The 17,925-nt window shown below is 37.4% G+C and overlaps 1 protein-coding gene across 1 annotated transcript in view; it reads right to left on the bottom strand.

The window, feature by feature from the left end:
• Positions 1-5,921: 5,921 nt before the first annotated feature.
• The window catches only part of LOC128857387 (xenotropic and polytropic retrovirus receptor 1-like), a 44,802-nt gene continuing 32,798 nt past the window's right edge, over positions 5,922-17,925 (bottom strand). Inside the window, exons 2-9 of the mRNA XM_054093129.1 lie at positions 14,300-14,391; positions 13,829-14,224; positions 13,497-13,758; positions 9,286-9,656; positions 8,875-9,217; positions 7,537-7,703; positions 7,339-7,472; positions 5,922-7,285 (exon numbers count right to left, since the gene is read on the bottom strand). Of these exons, the coding sequence (XP_053949104.1) occupies positions 7,006-7,285; positions 7,339-7,472; positions 7,537-7,703; positions 8,875-9,217; positions 9,286-9,656; positions 13,497-13,758; positions 13,829-14,224; positions 14,300-14,368 (2,022 nt within the window). The 5' untranslated portion in view covers positions 14,369-14,391 and the 3' untranslated portion in view covers positions 5,922-7,005. The remainder of the gene's footprint in view (positions 7,286-7,338; positions 7,473-7,536; positions 7,704-8,874; positions 9,218-9,285; positions 9,657-13,496; positions 13,759-13,828; positions 14,225-14,299; positions 14,392-17,925) is intronic.

Raw genomic sequence — 17,925 nt, 5'->3', positions numbered from 1 at the left:
ATGCTCTTTTCGAATTTCAACTTTGCCAGCTCGTATATTGAAAAAATGGCGCCTTAAAACAGTTTTTTTACAATATCTCCCTTCCGACGCATTTTATGAGAAAAACATACACATGTATACAAAATTAAACTAGAGATAATTTCCTACATTTTATGTTATTACGATTTTTTTGTAAAATCAATAGTTTTTGGCGTACGAGCGCCACAAAGTAATATTCACCTACACCCCCACGTTTTTTCGTATATTTACAATAATCTTCTACTATAGCAGGTTTTAGAAAAGCAGGTATAAGGGTAATGTGTCGCCTTTGTTGAAGGGTCCCTTTCTCTCTCGACCTTCAACGAAACATCTGTCGGTAGAACTGACATCATCATTTGGCATCGTGGTGAACCATTTTCATCTATTTGCAGTAACTACATCAAGTACGTTCGATCTAAATATAAATCCAATGCCATAATCGTATTCGACGGATATCGTAAAAATGTAGCAAACTGTAGTACTAAATTTCTTGAGCGATCCCGATGATCACGAATAACTGCTTCAGTAGACATACTTTTCGATGCGACAATGATTCCAATTGTGTCATAAGATAAATTTCTGGGAAATGATGCGAACAAGAACCGACTCATTAAAATGTTGAAAACAAAATTGGAAGCTGAGAATTTCATGGTCTCACAAGCCACGGAAGATGCGCATACTCTAATCATCAACACCGCAATACGTGTTTCACCAGCGTTCGACACCGTAATAGTGGTCGGCGAAGATATAGATCTTCTTATTCTTTTGACAGCTCTATGTACACGATCAAACGTGTACTTTCTCAAACCAGGAAAAGGTAAAATTACCCAACACATATATTCCACTGAAAGTATTATATATCAAACAGCTGCAGATCATATTCTATTTCATATTCATTCAGTGGCTGTAATACAACATATGCACTCTTTTATCAAGGAAAAATTAAATTCATTAATGTACTCCGAAAAAATCCTTATTTAAATCCAAACGTCCATCCAGAGATTATTGCTAAAGCAGGAGAACGTATTCTTCTTGAATTATACGGTTACAGTGATGTGAAAAGTAAGAAAATCATGTCTTTAAATGAGTACAGATATGCATGCTTCACAAAATCAGGATATAAAAATAAATTTAATATTGCGTCCCTACCACCAACAGAGGCAGCACCACGATAGCATTCATTCCGAACCTATCACCAGGTTCAGCAGTGGTATGCGAATGAACAAAATGCAGAACAATGGTGATGGAACAGAAACAAAACTGGGTTAGTTCCTGTTACAACACTCGAGCCCCCAGCTCCAGAATCCTTGGTAAAACTTATTTCTTGTAAATGTAAAAAGGGATGTCAGAAGGCCTGTGAATGCAGAAAAGCTGGGTTAAAATCCTCCGTTATATGCACAAATTGTAGTGGGGCTTGTAAAAATTCGCAAGTGCAATTGGATTACGATGAAGAAGAAGAAACTGCGACTATTTTAGAGCAAACGTTTGATGAAACGGACAACGAAGAGGATTGTGATGAGTCTGATAATCGTATCGCAGATGATGCGGACGAGATTTCAGTCAGCGACGTCTTAATCGGTGCCCAAGACGAACTCGTTGCGGTCCATCAGGAACGGTAAAACGTAGGAGATTGCGCTAAATTTTCGAAAGTGTGCATCACATGTGGATTAGGCCTACAGGGGACACCACGATAAAAGAAACGCGCCGCTTACTCTACCTCCAGGTGGTGTGGAAATGAGTTTTTTTCGAAAACCCATATTAAAATGTACTTTGTGGCGCTCATACGCCACAAAAATTTGATTTTACAAAAAAATCGTAATAACATAAAATGTAGGAAATTATCTCTAGTTTAATTTTATATACATATGTTTTTCTCATAAAATGCGTCGGAATGGAGATATTGTAAAAAAACTGTTTTTAGGAGCCATTTTTTCAATATGGCGGCGCTAGCGTCGCAGATACGAGGTAGCATAGTTGAAATTCGAAAAGAGCATCCCAAAATCTATAAAAATTATCCAGTTTCAAAACTCCCGCAATACTTTCCAGGTCTATCAGGTCTACCAGATGACTGGACTATTTTTTATTGTAAAATAAAATTCCTGAAAATACCCTAAATTTACGAGCTCTAGACCACCGGGACCCTAGTAGTTCTACCAAAAACTATAGCGTTTTCCAATAAAATACATGCACTTCAATCCATTTTTGGTTTCAATCGTGGTCGCGCCTATGCATAGGTTCCCAAATTAGTGGGGTCTATATTTTCGCACCGGCTCGGATTTATTTCTCACCGAGAATTGTTGCTCAAGAAGCAGTCAGGAAAAATTTATGAAATATGAACTGTGAGCGTCAAAATAAAGTGTACAAAGATATATTATATTTTACAAATATGATATCGATTTAGTATTTTGTTGATTTCTCTTTGGCTTTGATAACGGAAGACAGTCTTCGGGGCACCGACTCAACTAGTTTTTTTGTCACACCAGATGAAATTTTTTCCTACTCTTCCTTTATAGCGAGTTTCAGCATATCCGTATTGGTGATTGTCCTTTTCCGGATTTGGTGGTTTAAATGCTCCCACAAATGTTCAATAGGGTTTAAGGGGTTATATACCTTGTGGTCCGGTGAAATTAGCGAAAGTTGGGTTTTTTTTAAAGATATGTAGCAATAATTTTATTGTATAAAAGTTTTTATTATTGGATATTACAATGTTTAAAGAAAAAAAAAGGCTTTGTTTGTGTAAAAATATTTAAAAATGGCGGAGTTATGGCGTTTTCCCCCAAGACCCTTTTTTTGGAAGAGGCTTGCGGTGGACGCGATTCAAGTCCACCAAGTCAACTGAAATCAAAAAATCGAAAAGATTTCATTAGTATAGGGTTATATCTTCTTAGTGAACGATCAATATATTAAATATTTTGATTTTTGTGAAAATAGGAACATGTTTTTAAAAAACTCCACTTCTACAGTCCTAAAATTGGCATTAAAAAATTCATATCTGCAAAATAAAAATGTATACATAAAAAGTTGATCGTTCACTAAGAGGCGACATCAATTACGAACAATTTAATATAAAAAAAAATTATAAAAATCGGTTGAATACTTTTTTTGCAATCGCGTCCACCGCAAAAGCATTTTTGGAAAAACACGTTTTTGAGATAATCGCGTTTAAAGTTTCAAGCGCCGCATGAGGCCGTACGCTCAGGACGTGACGACGCACAATTTAAAACGCTGTAACTTTCGATCTATTGCTCAGATCTCTATGAAATGATTGGAAAATGTTCTCAAGGGATTGTACTTTACGATAAAGAAATAAAATTTATTTTGATTTTTTTGAAAAACACAAGGTATATAACCCCTTAAGTCCAGAGACTGTGGAGGATGATCTAATATCTTAGGAGTACGATAAAGCAGCCATTCTTTTACTATTTTTGCTGTGTGCTTGGGATCATCATTGTTGAAAGATCCAAAATACTTGCAAGTTTAATTTCTGCACACTGGTTAGCAAATTATTTTGCTTTGATATTCAAATAATCTGTTTTGTTCATGGTACTTTCAATAAAAACCAAATTGCCAACTCCGCTTGCCGCCATACAGTCATCCCCGCACCATCACTGAACCCCACCGTGTTTAACTGGGGTTATAAAATTTTGGTCGGCTAATTTACTACTTTTTGGTTCTCCAGACTTTAACCGGTTGTTTCTGCCCAAATACTTCGAAGTTATATTACTTTCATCGCTAAACAGGACATTATTCCAGAAAGAAGCATCCCGATTTTCGTATTTTTTGCACAATCAAGACGTTTTTTTTTAATATATTAACTTTCGATATTAGCGGCTTTTTTCGTGGGAGACGACCATGTAACCCATTTGCGTGCAACGCTCAACGCATTGTGCTGGCACTTACGCTAGTATCAGATGCAGTTGAAACTTTTTGTGATATTTTGACTGCACATTTAAAGGGATTTTCCTTCACATCACGCACTATAGACCATACTTCAGTCTCATTTAAAATTTTGGACGGGCTGCACCTGAGCGATTTTCTACTTTGCCGAACTTTTTGTATTTGTCAACTATTATGGCTTCTGTTGATCATAGAATTAATTTCATAAAGGTTTTACCTACCTAAAGCTTCGCAAAGTACCAGTTCTCTAACATCAGTCAAAGTTTGTTTACCCATTATTGAAAAAAATAAATAATAGAATTTAATTTACTGTAGACAAAAACTGTTCACTCTGCCGATCGCAACCAATTAAAATACAATATGAGAAAAGTTTCAATGCAACGAAAAAGGAAGTAAACAACCAAATATTGGGTTGGGGAAAAAGTAATGTCGTATTTTGTCAATTGAGCCCGACATTTAAACATATCTTGCGTTGTACTTATTGCATCGGGTCACACTAAACGGAGATTTGAAGACGACAATCTGTACTACAAGTGTCTCTTTGACAGTGTTATGATCGTACGTTTCAGTCTTAAGTTATAGCGCGTCAAAGATGGAGTCCATCAAGCAAGAAATTCATCATATTTTACGTTTTTACTACCTTAGAGGTAAAACTGCAACGAAGGGGGCGGCAAAAATTTGTGAAGTTTATGGGCCTGATACTGTAACGATTCGCACAGCACAGCGTTGGTTCGATCGATTTCTTTCTGGTGTAGTAGATGTCGAAGATGCACCCCGTACTGGTAGACCAATCGTCGTAGAGACTGATAAAATCGTTGAAATTATCTAAAGAGACCGGGATGTGAGCATTCGCTCGATTAGTCAGGAACTAGGTGTAGACCACAAAACCGTTTGGAACCATTTGCAGAAGATTGGATTCCAAAAAAAGCTGGATGTTTGGGTACCACACGTGTTGACGCAAAAAAATCTCTTGGACCGAATCAACGCTTGCGATCCTCTGCTAAAACGGAACGAACTTGACCCATTTCTGAATAGGATGGTGACTGGCGATAAAAAGTGGATCACGTACGACAACGCCAAGCGACAAGGATCGTAGTCGAGAAGCGGCGAGCCGGCCGAAACCATTGCCAAGCCCGGATTGACCATCAGGAAGGTTTTGCTGTGTGTTTGGTGGGATTGGAAGGGAATTATCCACTATGAGCTGCTTAGCTATGGCCAGACCCTTAATTCGGTCCTCTACTGTGAGCAACTTGACCGTTTGAAGCAGGCGATTGATCAGAAGCGGCCAGAATTGGTCAATAGGAATGGTGTTGTGTTCCACCAGGACAACGCTCGTCCTCACACATATTTGATGAGCCGCCAGAAGCTACGGGAGCTCGGATGGGTTGTCCTATCGCACCCACCATATAGTTCGGACCTGGCACCAAGTGACTATCATCTCTTGCGGTCCATGCAAAACGCCCTTGATGATACCAAGTTGGCCTCAAAAGAGGCTTGCGAAAACTGGTTGTCTGAGTTTTTTGCAAAAAAAGAGGGGGGTGTTTATAAAGGGGGGATAATGATGTTGCCTTCTAAATGGCAACAAGTTTGCGAACAAAACGGGGCATATTTGACTTGAATCGGATAATTCTAAGTACGTTAAATAAAGCGTCAAATTTCGATCACAAATACGACATTTATTTTTCCCCAACCCAATATAACGGTATTTTTTACGGTACAACATCGCTAAAATGCTACTGATGTACGTTATACACTTTATTTTGCGCGTAAAATATGCACTAAATTTTGTTTTTGTTGTAAAACTTTTGTTGTTGTAATTTATTTTTTATTGTTTTCTGGTATTAAGTAGAGAATCAAATACTAATTTAAAAAATATGAAATTAAAATATATTGCTTTGTTATAAAAGACTGAAATAAAATCCATATTATAACAAAATGCTTTGTGCACTTTATTTCAACGCTCACAGTATGTTTTAAGCTCTTACAACAACAACAACACAGACGTATACAAGTTAGAAAGAATTTATTATATTTCACATTTTTCTCCTAAAAATAATCACACATTTTTTATTTGTATAAATGAAATTTAATTGTGTATGTATTAGTTGGTATTAGTAAATATTACAATAGTTGATGTTAAAATAATTCGTTGACCTATTTTTACGCTTACAATCGAAGGATAATCAATATTATTTCAGTTTGAACAATATTCTTAAAATCGCTCATCAATAAAATGAGTGTCTAAAAAATTTAGATTAATTTTTCATTACTTCAGCAAGTGCGCCTAGGGCTTATTACGTAGCAATAAAAAGCAATAACAAAGGACTATTACAGATTTGATTTGCATGTTTTGTTTTTACAATTATAAAACTTACGTAAATGTTTAACATTGTGATAAAAATTCAATTTGGGGAATGCTTTGGGTTGGCAAAAAATAATTTCGCTATCGATCATTACATTATTAGGCATACATATGATACATACATATGTGTGTGTGTGTGTGTATACTAAGTCTAAATGGTTTTAATTTCTTGTCTTTTCAATTACATACCACATTTGTTTTGAATTGGTTAGTATAAAAACGAAAATCAAAAGAGCTCAACTTTACAAAATGTATAAGTACGAAATATTATTTGTAATTATTTACATAAGTAATACTGCCGAGAATATATTTAAAATTATTGTAGAATGTTTACAAAATAAACCGTTCACAATGCAATAAATGGGAATTTTACTACTTAATGTCACATTGGTTGGCTCTGCAGAAAACAACAGCAAAACGAGAATCAACTTACACTTTAAGTACTTAAATTAATGCCCAAAGAGATAATTGAACCATAGGTGTTTACGTTCGTATACAGAACGGCTGGCAAAAACAAATTTAAATATGTTTTATCTATAGCTTTTTTGCTAATATTAAGTTTTTTTTTTTTGCTTTTCAAGTTTTCAGTTTTTCCTCTTTTCAATTTTCACAATGGAAGTATAAACTTTACTGCAAGGCAAGCAGTCAACGCCTTTCAGCATTTAAACAATTATTAAAATTGACGTTGCTTTTAGCACAGCGGTGTGTGTGCGTGTGTGTGAGTGAAATTATAATTTCTTCGTGCCGTCAATATCGATGCTAAGATCCTGCATTGAACCACGCGGCTGTAGTAAGCTGCGCTTTTCAGGATCTTTGGTTTTCTTCGGTTTCGGGCGATTGGTTTTCGTATAACGATTAATGACACCATCCGGTTCGTCCATCATGCGCAATATTTGTGTTTGATCGGATGAATCGATTGGTGCAATGGAAATATCACGAACGGCACGGAATTTACCACAATTATTGAGATGTTCATTCTCCAAGCGGAAGAAGTTCCAAACGAAGCGTCTATTTAGGGATAGCAATTAGCGATGTTAATTAGAAATTATGCGTGCAAATACCTAAAAACTTCCGAAATGCCTGTAATGGACGTCATCACATCACTGCTAACTATTTTCATTTCAGTCAAGTAAAATGATAAGGCCCAAAGAAAGCGCAGCACCAAATCTTCGATGATGGCAAAGTAGTAAAATCCCTAGGCGAGTTAAAAAGAGTTTGAATTATTTGAATATTTTTGTCAATTTACTATTTGCACTCACTGTTGAGTAGACAATCTCCTCGCGCAAAAATGTGTTCTCGCCCGCATTCTTATCGAATAGACCCCAATCCATTTTTATATCCCAAGTGTAGGCGTAACAGGAAGAGATGATGGAAGCAATAATCCACAACCAAGTGAAGGGGTTATCGAACGTGCTGGCGTAGTATCCTGTTCAAATTGTAAGAAATATTCTCAGTTAAGATATGATACAAAAGTGATTGAGAGAGAGTTTTAATATCGCGACTGAGGGTCGCGACATAGATCCATAATCCAGGGACCGCCCATCATTGCAAGTTGAATCAAATCAATCATTTATATTTTATTATTATTTTGAGATTTTAAAATTTACGATCAATTACACAGGTCTGCCAAAAAATGGGTTCGGAATGTTCTATAAAAGTGTAATGTCATTTCCGAAGTAATTTTTTGCGTAGAATCCGAATCCGGGGTTTAAATTGCTATATCACGTCAGGACTTTGAGATATCCTAACCTAAAAGTGCAAAAACGCTGTTTTTGCCCATTTTTGAGGTTATGTAGCTACGAAAATTTTGCTCTTTATAAAAAAGTAGACGTGGTATTTTAAATTATAAGTCTTCCTCTTTTAAATGCCGTTGAGTTTGCTCATATATCTTAATTTTTCACTGAGATATCGAATTTTGAAGTCTCCATGGTCTAATTGGGTATTTTTTTTTTTGTGCGACTATGTAATCGACCGTATCACGTCTCATGTTATCTCAATGGATTTTCGAATATCGAAAAATTCACAAACATGGAAACTTCAAAATGCGATATCTCAGTGAAAAATAAAGATATTTAAGCAAATTCAACGGCATTTAAAAGAGGAAGAGTTATACTTTAAAACACTATGTTTTCTTTTTTATGAAGAGCAAAATCTGCGTAGCTACATAACCTCAAAAATGGGCAAAAACAGCGTTTTTGCACTTTTAGGTTAGGATATCTAAAAATCCTGACGTGATAGAGCAATTTAAACCCCGGATTCGGATTCTACGCAAAAAATTACTTCGAAAATGACCCTACACTTTCCTAGAACAAAACGTCGTTGACCTGTGTTATTACCAAGGCGAATATATTAATATTTTGCCATGTCCATGTGGCTGTCCGCCCAGAGTGAAACAAGGCGAATTCATTCCTTGTTTTCTACTTTGTCAATCTTTGACAATCAAAAGTACAAAATATTGTTGTTGGTCTAGTGACACCATATTTAAAGAATGCGCCTTGTATTTAAAGCAGTGTTCAACATTTTTTTATTGAAAATTTGAAAATAATGATTATTTTCGGTCGACAATTCGCGTCTAAAAATAATAGTTTAATACTTACTATTATTGAAACTCCTCAGCGTTGCGAATATCACCACAGCAAAAGTGCTCGAATACTTTCCAGCATTGACCAAGTGCGGAAATGCCTCACGACTATCCCGATAACGCCGCAAACATTGCGCAAAACGGAACCACGCCGGCAGGCAATTAAATATCGGACGTATAAGAAAATCTTTTTCCATGCATGCAGTAGCATCTTGCGCCTCAAACCAATTGCCATTCGTGAAATAGAAACACACCAAATACTCGAAATCCAGCAATGCCGTGGCGAGTGAATTCAATTGATCGCCCAGCCAGAAATCAGCAAAACCGACATGGAAAAAGGGCGCAGCTACCATGCGGCCCTAGGAAACAAAGTCAAAAATGTCAATTTATGGAGATACTTATTAGCAGAAATACTGTTATAACTCACGGTTATGCGCAGCAACCAGAAACGTGCGTCGTGATGGAATATGTGAAACGGATTCACCAAGAACGCGACCATTACAATTGTCAATGTCAGCGGATTAATGAAGGCCGGTATGCTTAGACTGGCGCTGTATAAAAAGCTTAACATACTCAGTGTCCAAATAACGCCAAATATAGCAGATAATTCCATTAGGTGTTGTTCGGAGAGATGATTACGTGGGTCTAATTCGAAGATGAGCACATGATTAACGCCCGATGAACGCCAACCGTATATGTTGACGCCAATGAGGAAAATAAATTCAATGATGAGTAGCGGACCGCGATAAAGACGAAACGTGACTTTGAGATTTTCGCCGGTGATGTCGTGGAAAATCGCTGAAATTAAAGTAAAAAATTACATTTACGAAAAAGTAAAAAATGTAATACATTTGAAATTTTTAATGAAGGAAGAAAATACGCGATATAAAAATCATGAAAAGAAAAACTCGCTCACGAGTCAACAAATTCCTCTTAAGCATAGTTGAGCAGCTATTTTTGCTTGGATGCTATCATGCAGATAATTCAGTAGGCACCTGCTGCAAGCGCACCTTCCTCCCAGGCAAGTTAGTAGATGTCAAATGTGTTCATAATTTACTTAAAGGTTCGACATTTACGAAATGGGCCGCTATACGCTTAAACAAAATTGGGAAATATTGAAAACCTATTTCCAAAGTGGTGAGTCTTCTTCTTCTTCCGCGGTTACAGTAAATGGCGAGCGTTACCGTGACATGATCAACGAGTTTTTGTTTCCAAAAATTGAAGAGGATGACATGGACGACCTTTGGTTTCAACAGGACGGTGCAACTTGTCACACTGCCAAAGTTACACTCGAACTTTTGGTTACCGTTTTTGAAAACCGAATAATCAGCCGAAATTCCGATATCGTTCTGTTGGACTATTTTTTGTGGGGAGCCGTTAAAGACAAATGCTATGCGAACCATCCAGAGACGATTGATGCTTTAAAACACGAAATCGAAGTTGCCATTCATGAAATTGGAGCCCAAACAATCGAAAATGTGCTTAAAAGTTGGGTTGATCGAATGGCCTACTGTAAAGCCAGTCGTGGCAGTCATTTGAACGATATTATTTTTCATTCATAAATGACAATGTTCATTCTTCAAAATAAAAAAAAAAGTTTGAAAAAATATTGATTAGTTTTTTTTTTTATAGCCGATTCAAAAAGAAAATTTTACATGGCCCACCCTATATATATATTTAACACTTGGGCATAAGGAACTACCGTTAAGCCTGTGGTAACACTCATCCAGGCTGAACTATGTTGGTGGACATAATAGCCTGATGCCAACATGGGTCCCGGGACACGTGGGTATCGTGGGTAACGAGACCTCTGACTCCTTAGCTAAGATGGGCTCTGAGGCCAACTTCTTTGGCCCTTTGGCACGCCCTTTTGTGGCCATCAAAGCCACAGTTAGCAAATGGGTTAGTACAACCCACAAGCGAGCTTGGCAGGCTGAGAGAAGCTACAGATGGACTAAACTGGTGTTACCTGTCATAGCCGATCGACTGTCGCAAACCCTTCCTGTCATCAAGCAGAAGAGAGTGCAGATGGCCGGTTGGACTGATGACGGGCCACTTTCTGTGGGCGAAGCACATGGAAAAGATAGGCATCTCAGATAGTGTATACTCTGCCCAGCTTGTGAAGAGGAGGATGAGACGACGGACCACTTCATGTGCGTCTGCCCCGCCTTCGCTCGAATCAGGTTTGAGGTCTTTGGCACTAATGCGTTAAGAAGCGACCATCTTGGCCCCTTGGCAGCACAAGATCTACTCAGATTTCCTCGGAGGTCGAGTAGATTTAAAGAAAATTAAAAGGAAATCCAAGTGTAGTACAATGGACTTAATTAATGTCTGAGTGCTGCACTTGCTAGTTGTCATCATATACCACGTTGACATAGATCTGACTATCGTGCGAACGTTTACAACACATGGCTGTTGTTTTTGTTGTTGGTGTTGTTGGTGCTGTTGCTGCATCCTTACCGAGCTCTTTCTTAGTAAGAGTGACATAAAGTACTAATATGCTACTAAAGTACTAGCGGAGAAGGTTGAAAAATCTCGGTCATTTGTAGCTGAAAGAAAGGCACACACGCTCAGTCCAGCCCTGCTCTATTTTAAGTTTAATAAGAGAACGGGGTCTCAATGAATTACTGTGATAAGTAGAGGGCACAAAACACCAGGAGGTCGCAGTGTAAACCTACAATAAATCTAAAATCTAAAGTACTAACAGCAGGGTCATCTAACGGCAGTACAATAAAACGTGTTATTTCGACGGAGTCATACCAAAAGTGGGACGGTCATTATTCCCTATCATTCAACTACCATATTTTATATATTATATCCATTTACTTACTATGCATTAATCGTGATTACCGCGCAGTTAATTCTGATTAAAATAGTAGAGTGACAGACGGATATTATACGGATTAGTGAACAGCTAATTTGCTTATGGGATAGTTTTGTCAGTAAAAGATGGGTTTTAGCTGCCCTGCTACTAAGAAATAATTATTTATTAAAAAAGTATTAAATTGTAATTTCTCAAACTGCTCCGCAATATCAAAGCAATTAATGAAATTTCGAACGTGTTAGTGCAAACTGGCATTGCACCCAGTTTTTCTTGTTCTTCTCTTTAAAAGTTTTATCATTTTTCATTCACAATAGATATTAACTGGCATTTTTCGGCAATATTGTCATCGACAATTTCCCTAATAGCTTAAATTATGAGAATTAAATCTAGTTGTCAATCCGCATTAGTATGGGTTCCTGGCCATCGCTACATTGAGGGTAACTGCAGAGCCGATCAACTAGCGAGACTCGGCACCAAGTGGACCGATGAGTACATAGACATTGACATAGGCAATGTGGCCGTCTACTGTGGCCGACTCTCAATGCTAAACGCACATAATCTTTGCTAAGCCAAAATAAGCACAGCCTTAACACACTGATTTCAGTCAGAACGGGGCATTGTCTGATAGGTAGGCACGCCCAAAGGATGAGTGTGCAAGCACATGACTTCTGTAGAAGTTGTTTTGATGAGTAAGAGGAAGAGACAATCTTGCACCTGCTGTGCCATTGTCCTGCTCTATCTAGACGGAGATTTGCTATTCTAGGCAGACAATTTTTTAACGAATTGGAAGAAATCAGTTCTGCAGAAATAGGAGGTATTCTAAATTTTTTAAAAAGCCACACTGGTTTTAGGAGAAATAGGGAAAGCTCCCCACGCGGCATCACAATGGGCTCTGAGCCTGAATGTATCCCACAGGACAACCGCTTCAACCTAATCTAACCTAACCTAACCTAGTTGCACTTCATTACTGAGATAATTCCGAATTGAGTCGTTAATCCCGATTAAATTCACCGCTGTCTAGGCTATATAAAAGCACTAACAGCGGATCCACGCTACCGGTACGACCCTAATTTATTTCCTTGTAAAACTGACACAGCACCAGCACTCCTCAAAAATGGTTGGAGAATATTTAATTGCTATAAAGACTCACAACAACAACAACAACTACAATTACTAAACCTAATGTTGGGTGAAGTAAAAAGTTCTCAAGGTTTTGCCGCTTTATTTTGACAATGCAATTAACATTTCCATAATTATTAGTATGCAAATGATTCCAAACAGTTTTGTGACTCATTTTCAATTCCTGTTCAATGGAATAAGTGCACACACGCGCATTCAACAAATGCCCTAACAAAACAGAATCATTGAAATCACCGCTTTGCAGTTGCATTCGATGCTATATTGAGTACATAAACAGAAAAAAAAATTTTTGGCCGCTTGCTCTTATTTTGCGACTTGATGTTAGTGCTACTAAAAAATGCACCAATTTTTTTATTTCTTTACCTCCATTTTGGGAAGCTGAAAAAACATTTTTTAAAGCGTAATCTCAACTTTAAATTATATTTATACAATTGGCGCTTTTTGGGTGCTTGTACGCGCTCCTTCTCCAATTTATGGTGCGTGTGTCTTGATATTTTTCCAATTTTAAATTACCGCCATATTTTATGGCCCGATACAAAGTATATGGCGTGAGATATGACTCACTAAAGATAGGCAGCGAAAAGCATTCCAACTTATTACGTCACCTTTCTTTCATTTTTTCTACCCAGAAAATTTCAAAATCAAAAAAATCATAAAAAATTCTCCCAACTCACCCGACAATATCACAACCACGGCAAGCACAATGAAACTGCCCGAAAAAAGCCCAACTTTAAAAGTAGTCCACGGACTCTGTTGTTCACCAAGTGGCGGTACACGTAAACGTTTCATGGCGCGCGTACGATCGCCGCCCTCCAACTCAGTCGTTACGGTGGTCTCAGTTTCATTGATGATATTGTCGATATCTTTGTTGATGAAAAAGTGTGAAGATTCCACATATTCCTGACGCCACTTGGCGCCGGTATCGACGCGCAGTAGCTGTAAGCAAACACAATTGCAAAAGATGATTAGCTTTTCTTATTTGGCAGCGATTATACGAAATACGCACCTTATCATGTTTCTTGAGAATTTTGCGAAAACCTGTATGATTTAAATTTTGATAGTTTTGCAGCAAAATCAAACTCAAGTAAAATTCGCTGAAAGCCAACTTCAATTCTGCGGCTTTACGATGCGGCAAACCAGGCTTTTTCAATGATTTCGACTTTTTCGCCGAACGTTCGGACTCTTCGATGCAGGTCTTCAGCTCGGCATTGAGTGTGGCGAATTTACGTGTCGCTTCGGCTAATTTTTCTGAATAGAATGTATTGATCTTTTTCAATTCCTTATCGCAATAATGAAAAAAATTCTCATCGAAATTGGCAAAATGTCGCTTAAGCACTTCATCTTCAACGCTGTCGACAGAGGGGGCTTCTTCGACGGCCATATAAAGCATGGCCTTCATTTCCTGAAATATTCAAATGAAAATATTATATGAAATACCTGGATATGCTTTCAAATGCTTCAAATAAGCAATAAGTACCTCATAATTAATGTATTGTTTGCGCCATTCCGGCGTTATATGCGCCGATAGGTGTTCGGCGAATTTCATCTTGTCTGCTCAATGGTTCGCTGCTGTAGAGGGAAAGAAATCGAATTAAAATTAATTGCGTTCAAAAACAGGTGTTTGTAGGAGTGAATTTAAAAACGAGACGCAAGTAAAAATTCGCAAAAAAAATTGTGTATATTATATCTGCTGTTATCTAAAATACTTAAGTTCTGCCGCGTTGCCATCAATCAAATAATTTGTATGCAAGCTTGTCTGCACTTCACCACAAGATTTTGATAAATTATGATTAATCGTAGTACAACCAGCCCCCTCACACATACCTACATGCACATGTGTATGTATAGGCGAAAATTTACACATCAATTTCCCTCGAGTTTTCATTAAAAAAATGTCAATGTCACAAATCACGCGCGTTGTTTGATCAATCGTCGTTACGTTTCGTCTCACTCACCCAAACCTGCTGGTAAACAAAAATAACCCATTTGTAATAACTTAAGTACATACAAATATAACAAAAGCAGCAGCAAATTATACGACGATTGATTGGGATTTATGAAGACACAGACAGCGGTGTGCGCTGACATAGAGCCGGTTTGGGTCAAAGTTTTCAACGTAACATGCTTCGGAAACCGTTTGAATTGTTTAAAACTGTAGTTTTCTTTTTCTTATTTTGAAAGAGTGCTAAAATGTTCAGAAATTTTAGGGAAATAATATTTGGGAAAATAAATAAGTGAAGTGATTAAGGGGTTAGGGGTAACCAGAGGCCCAAAAAAATTATGATTTTCAATCTTTTTTTTTTTGCCAGTTAGTTGCTTTATTTTACAAAAATAAAAACATAGCATTAATACATCAAGTTTCGACTTGACTTTAGCAAAATTTAAAAAAAAAAAAATTGTAAAAGTTATCGCTGTTTGTGTGGAAACCCTTTCTCCAGTAGTCCTTTGCGGTGATCATCACAAGTCCTTGGAGATTCATCTAAAATCAATCGGCCAAAAGAAATTTGTTTTATTAATAAATAATCTTGTTCCTGATCGAAGCATTTTTTTCCAAATTATATTGCGGCCTCAGGAAATATTTTTCAGATTTTCGAGAAAAAACCGACAATTAATTATTTAAAACAAAAACGAAATTTTGAAAAATAAATTCCTTCGATCAGGCCCGAATTTTTTATGTTTTTCAAAAGCAGTATACATTTTATTGAAATCTGCCAAGTGGGTTTTAAGTTACAGTGATCACCAATTCAAAAAACATAGTTTAGAGAAAAACGTATTTAAAGTTTTGCTATCGATTTATGTAGAGCCCGAGTACCCTTTGTTAATTGTTGAATAACTCGAAAAGTATTTGTCGGATTCAATTAAAATTTTCACACAATATTTTTAAAATACTATAGTTCAAGAAAACGCAAAAAAAATCCAATTTTCTGAAAATTCTGACTACCCCTAACCCCTTAATGTCAATAAAAATTATATGAATTAAAATGTTTCAAGCTGGCCGCTTAGTGAAATAAAATAGAACCAAACGTCGCCACTTTATTTCAAGAGTTTTTATTCTGGCAAATAACCTTTGAGTGCATGAACTCAAAAAAAATGCAAAATAATGTTGAATTAATTTTACCTCAATGTTTAGTGGAGTTATTTTTGATATTGCAGTATTGGAGTTATTTTTGATATTATTGACTTTTTTTTTCAAATAAATCTAAGTAATAAATTCAAATGAGCCCATTCAGTAAAAATGCGACGCAAATGATGGTCATTTGGCTTCAATTCTTGCACGAGCTGTGTTTTATATAGGCACATAACCCAAGGGTAATACGGAAAATTTTCTACGTAGTCGAAGGACAAAGGCCAATACGTTGAGAACAATGATAAACCCACACTTCAACGCCTTCTTCAACACTTCGCGCTACAGCAGCAATATTCGTTTCTTTCTTTGTCTTGTTGATGGTTTTGAATCGAGAAGAGTAAAAGTAGTGCGAAAACTATCAATAACTGCACGAACTACTTGCTTACTAGGCCGATTACATCGACCGTAAAATGAACTTCGCGAAAAGATTTGTTTGTTTTTTACTTTCAAAATAAGTTTCCACAATTTCAAAGCGTTGTTCTGGCATTAAACGATTTCAGTTGACTTGCCAATCCTTACAAAATTTGGCATTGTCAAACCATAGTTCTTGATATTGATAGATCTCATTCAGCTAAAAACCTTTCCAACCGACTAGCCTCACCTTTAACTGACCACCTAGGTCATTTACTTCAGAAATCACAAAAAAGGAGAACTTATTAAAGGAAAAATAATCCGTATTTAATTTTACCTCAATGCTTAGTGGAGATATTTTTGATATTGCAGGCTTACGTTCTGGGCCCAGATATGGCGCGCGGTTACCAAAGCGGGTCACGGGAATACTAAGCAAACTAATGACAACACCGAGCAAAAGAAGTCTGATCATGGCGACCAAAAACTCAATACTCTTATACAGCAGCGAAATATGCGGAGTTGCGCCAAATTGCAAAACTAAGCGCAAAGCGTTCGAGGCTGTACAACGTACAGCGGCACTCAGAGTTGCTTCGGCCTACTGCACTGCCTCAGCGCGACAGGCTGTGTAATCAGCTGGGAGATATATGTCGACCACATGGCCCGCAAACGAATGGATGCGTGGGATTCCAAGAAATACGCCACCACTATGCAGCGGTTGCTAAGTCGATGGGACATTGGATCGAGTGGCATATGGAGGGCGAAACTTATTCCAACAATAGACAAATGGACTCAAAGAAACTTCAGGGAAGTGAACCATTTCATGACTCAGTTTCTCTCTGGTCACATAGCTCAATAATCATGATTTATAGGGCCAGTACAGATTATATGGCTCCGAAATGCAATTGGCTGAGGAAATTCCGAAGAATAATAGAAGAAGAAGGGTGGAATAGAAGAATGATATCTAGCCCCAATACGCTTAACACATTTACTGACTGCTCGAAAATGTTAGACGGAGTAGGGACAGGCAAGCTAACTGTGATCACTGTAGTATCTTTCAAGCAGAAGCCTTTGCTGTAGGAAAGGCTGAAGAATTAGCAATCACAAAGACATCGAGCAACTCCAAAATAAATATATACGTTGACAGTGAAGCAGCGATAAAGGAAATAAACTCATATGAAATTTCATCTCAGGGAAGCCATAGAGAGATTGGTCCCAGACAGACGGCTGCACATCTATTGGGTACTCGGAGATAAGGGCATTGCAGGTGAGCTTGCCTTGTAGATGACATTGCCAACAGCCTGTTCACATCACATTTGAACAAGAAAACGACATATTAAAACCTTTAAATACGATCAACAATGGCATCGTTGCAGACATGAAAGGACGGATAGACAGGAAAAAAACCATGAAAAACCGAGAGAATCATGTGTAAACAGAATGCAAATAAATACGTCCGATTCGTACAAGCCCTGTCTAGAAAAGAAAGCAGAACTATCGTAGGTATACTGGCAGGCCACAACTTGCTGGCGGCACACGCAGACAAGTTAGGAATTACAAACAATGATAACTGCACATTTTGCAATGAATTGGAAGAGAAGGAAACTTTAGAACACCTTCTATGTTCG

This window comes from Anastrepha ludens, chromosome 3 (genome assembly GCF_028408465.1).
Source record: "Anastrepha ludens isolate Willacy chromosome 3, idAnaLude1.1, whole genome shotgun sequence".
In the NCBI taxonomy this organism is placed as follows: Eukaryota; Metazoa; Arthropoda; class Insecta; order Diptera; family Tephritidae; genus Anastrepha; species Anastrepha ludens.
This window is presented reverse-complemented; position numbering and strand designations above follow the sequence as displayed.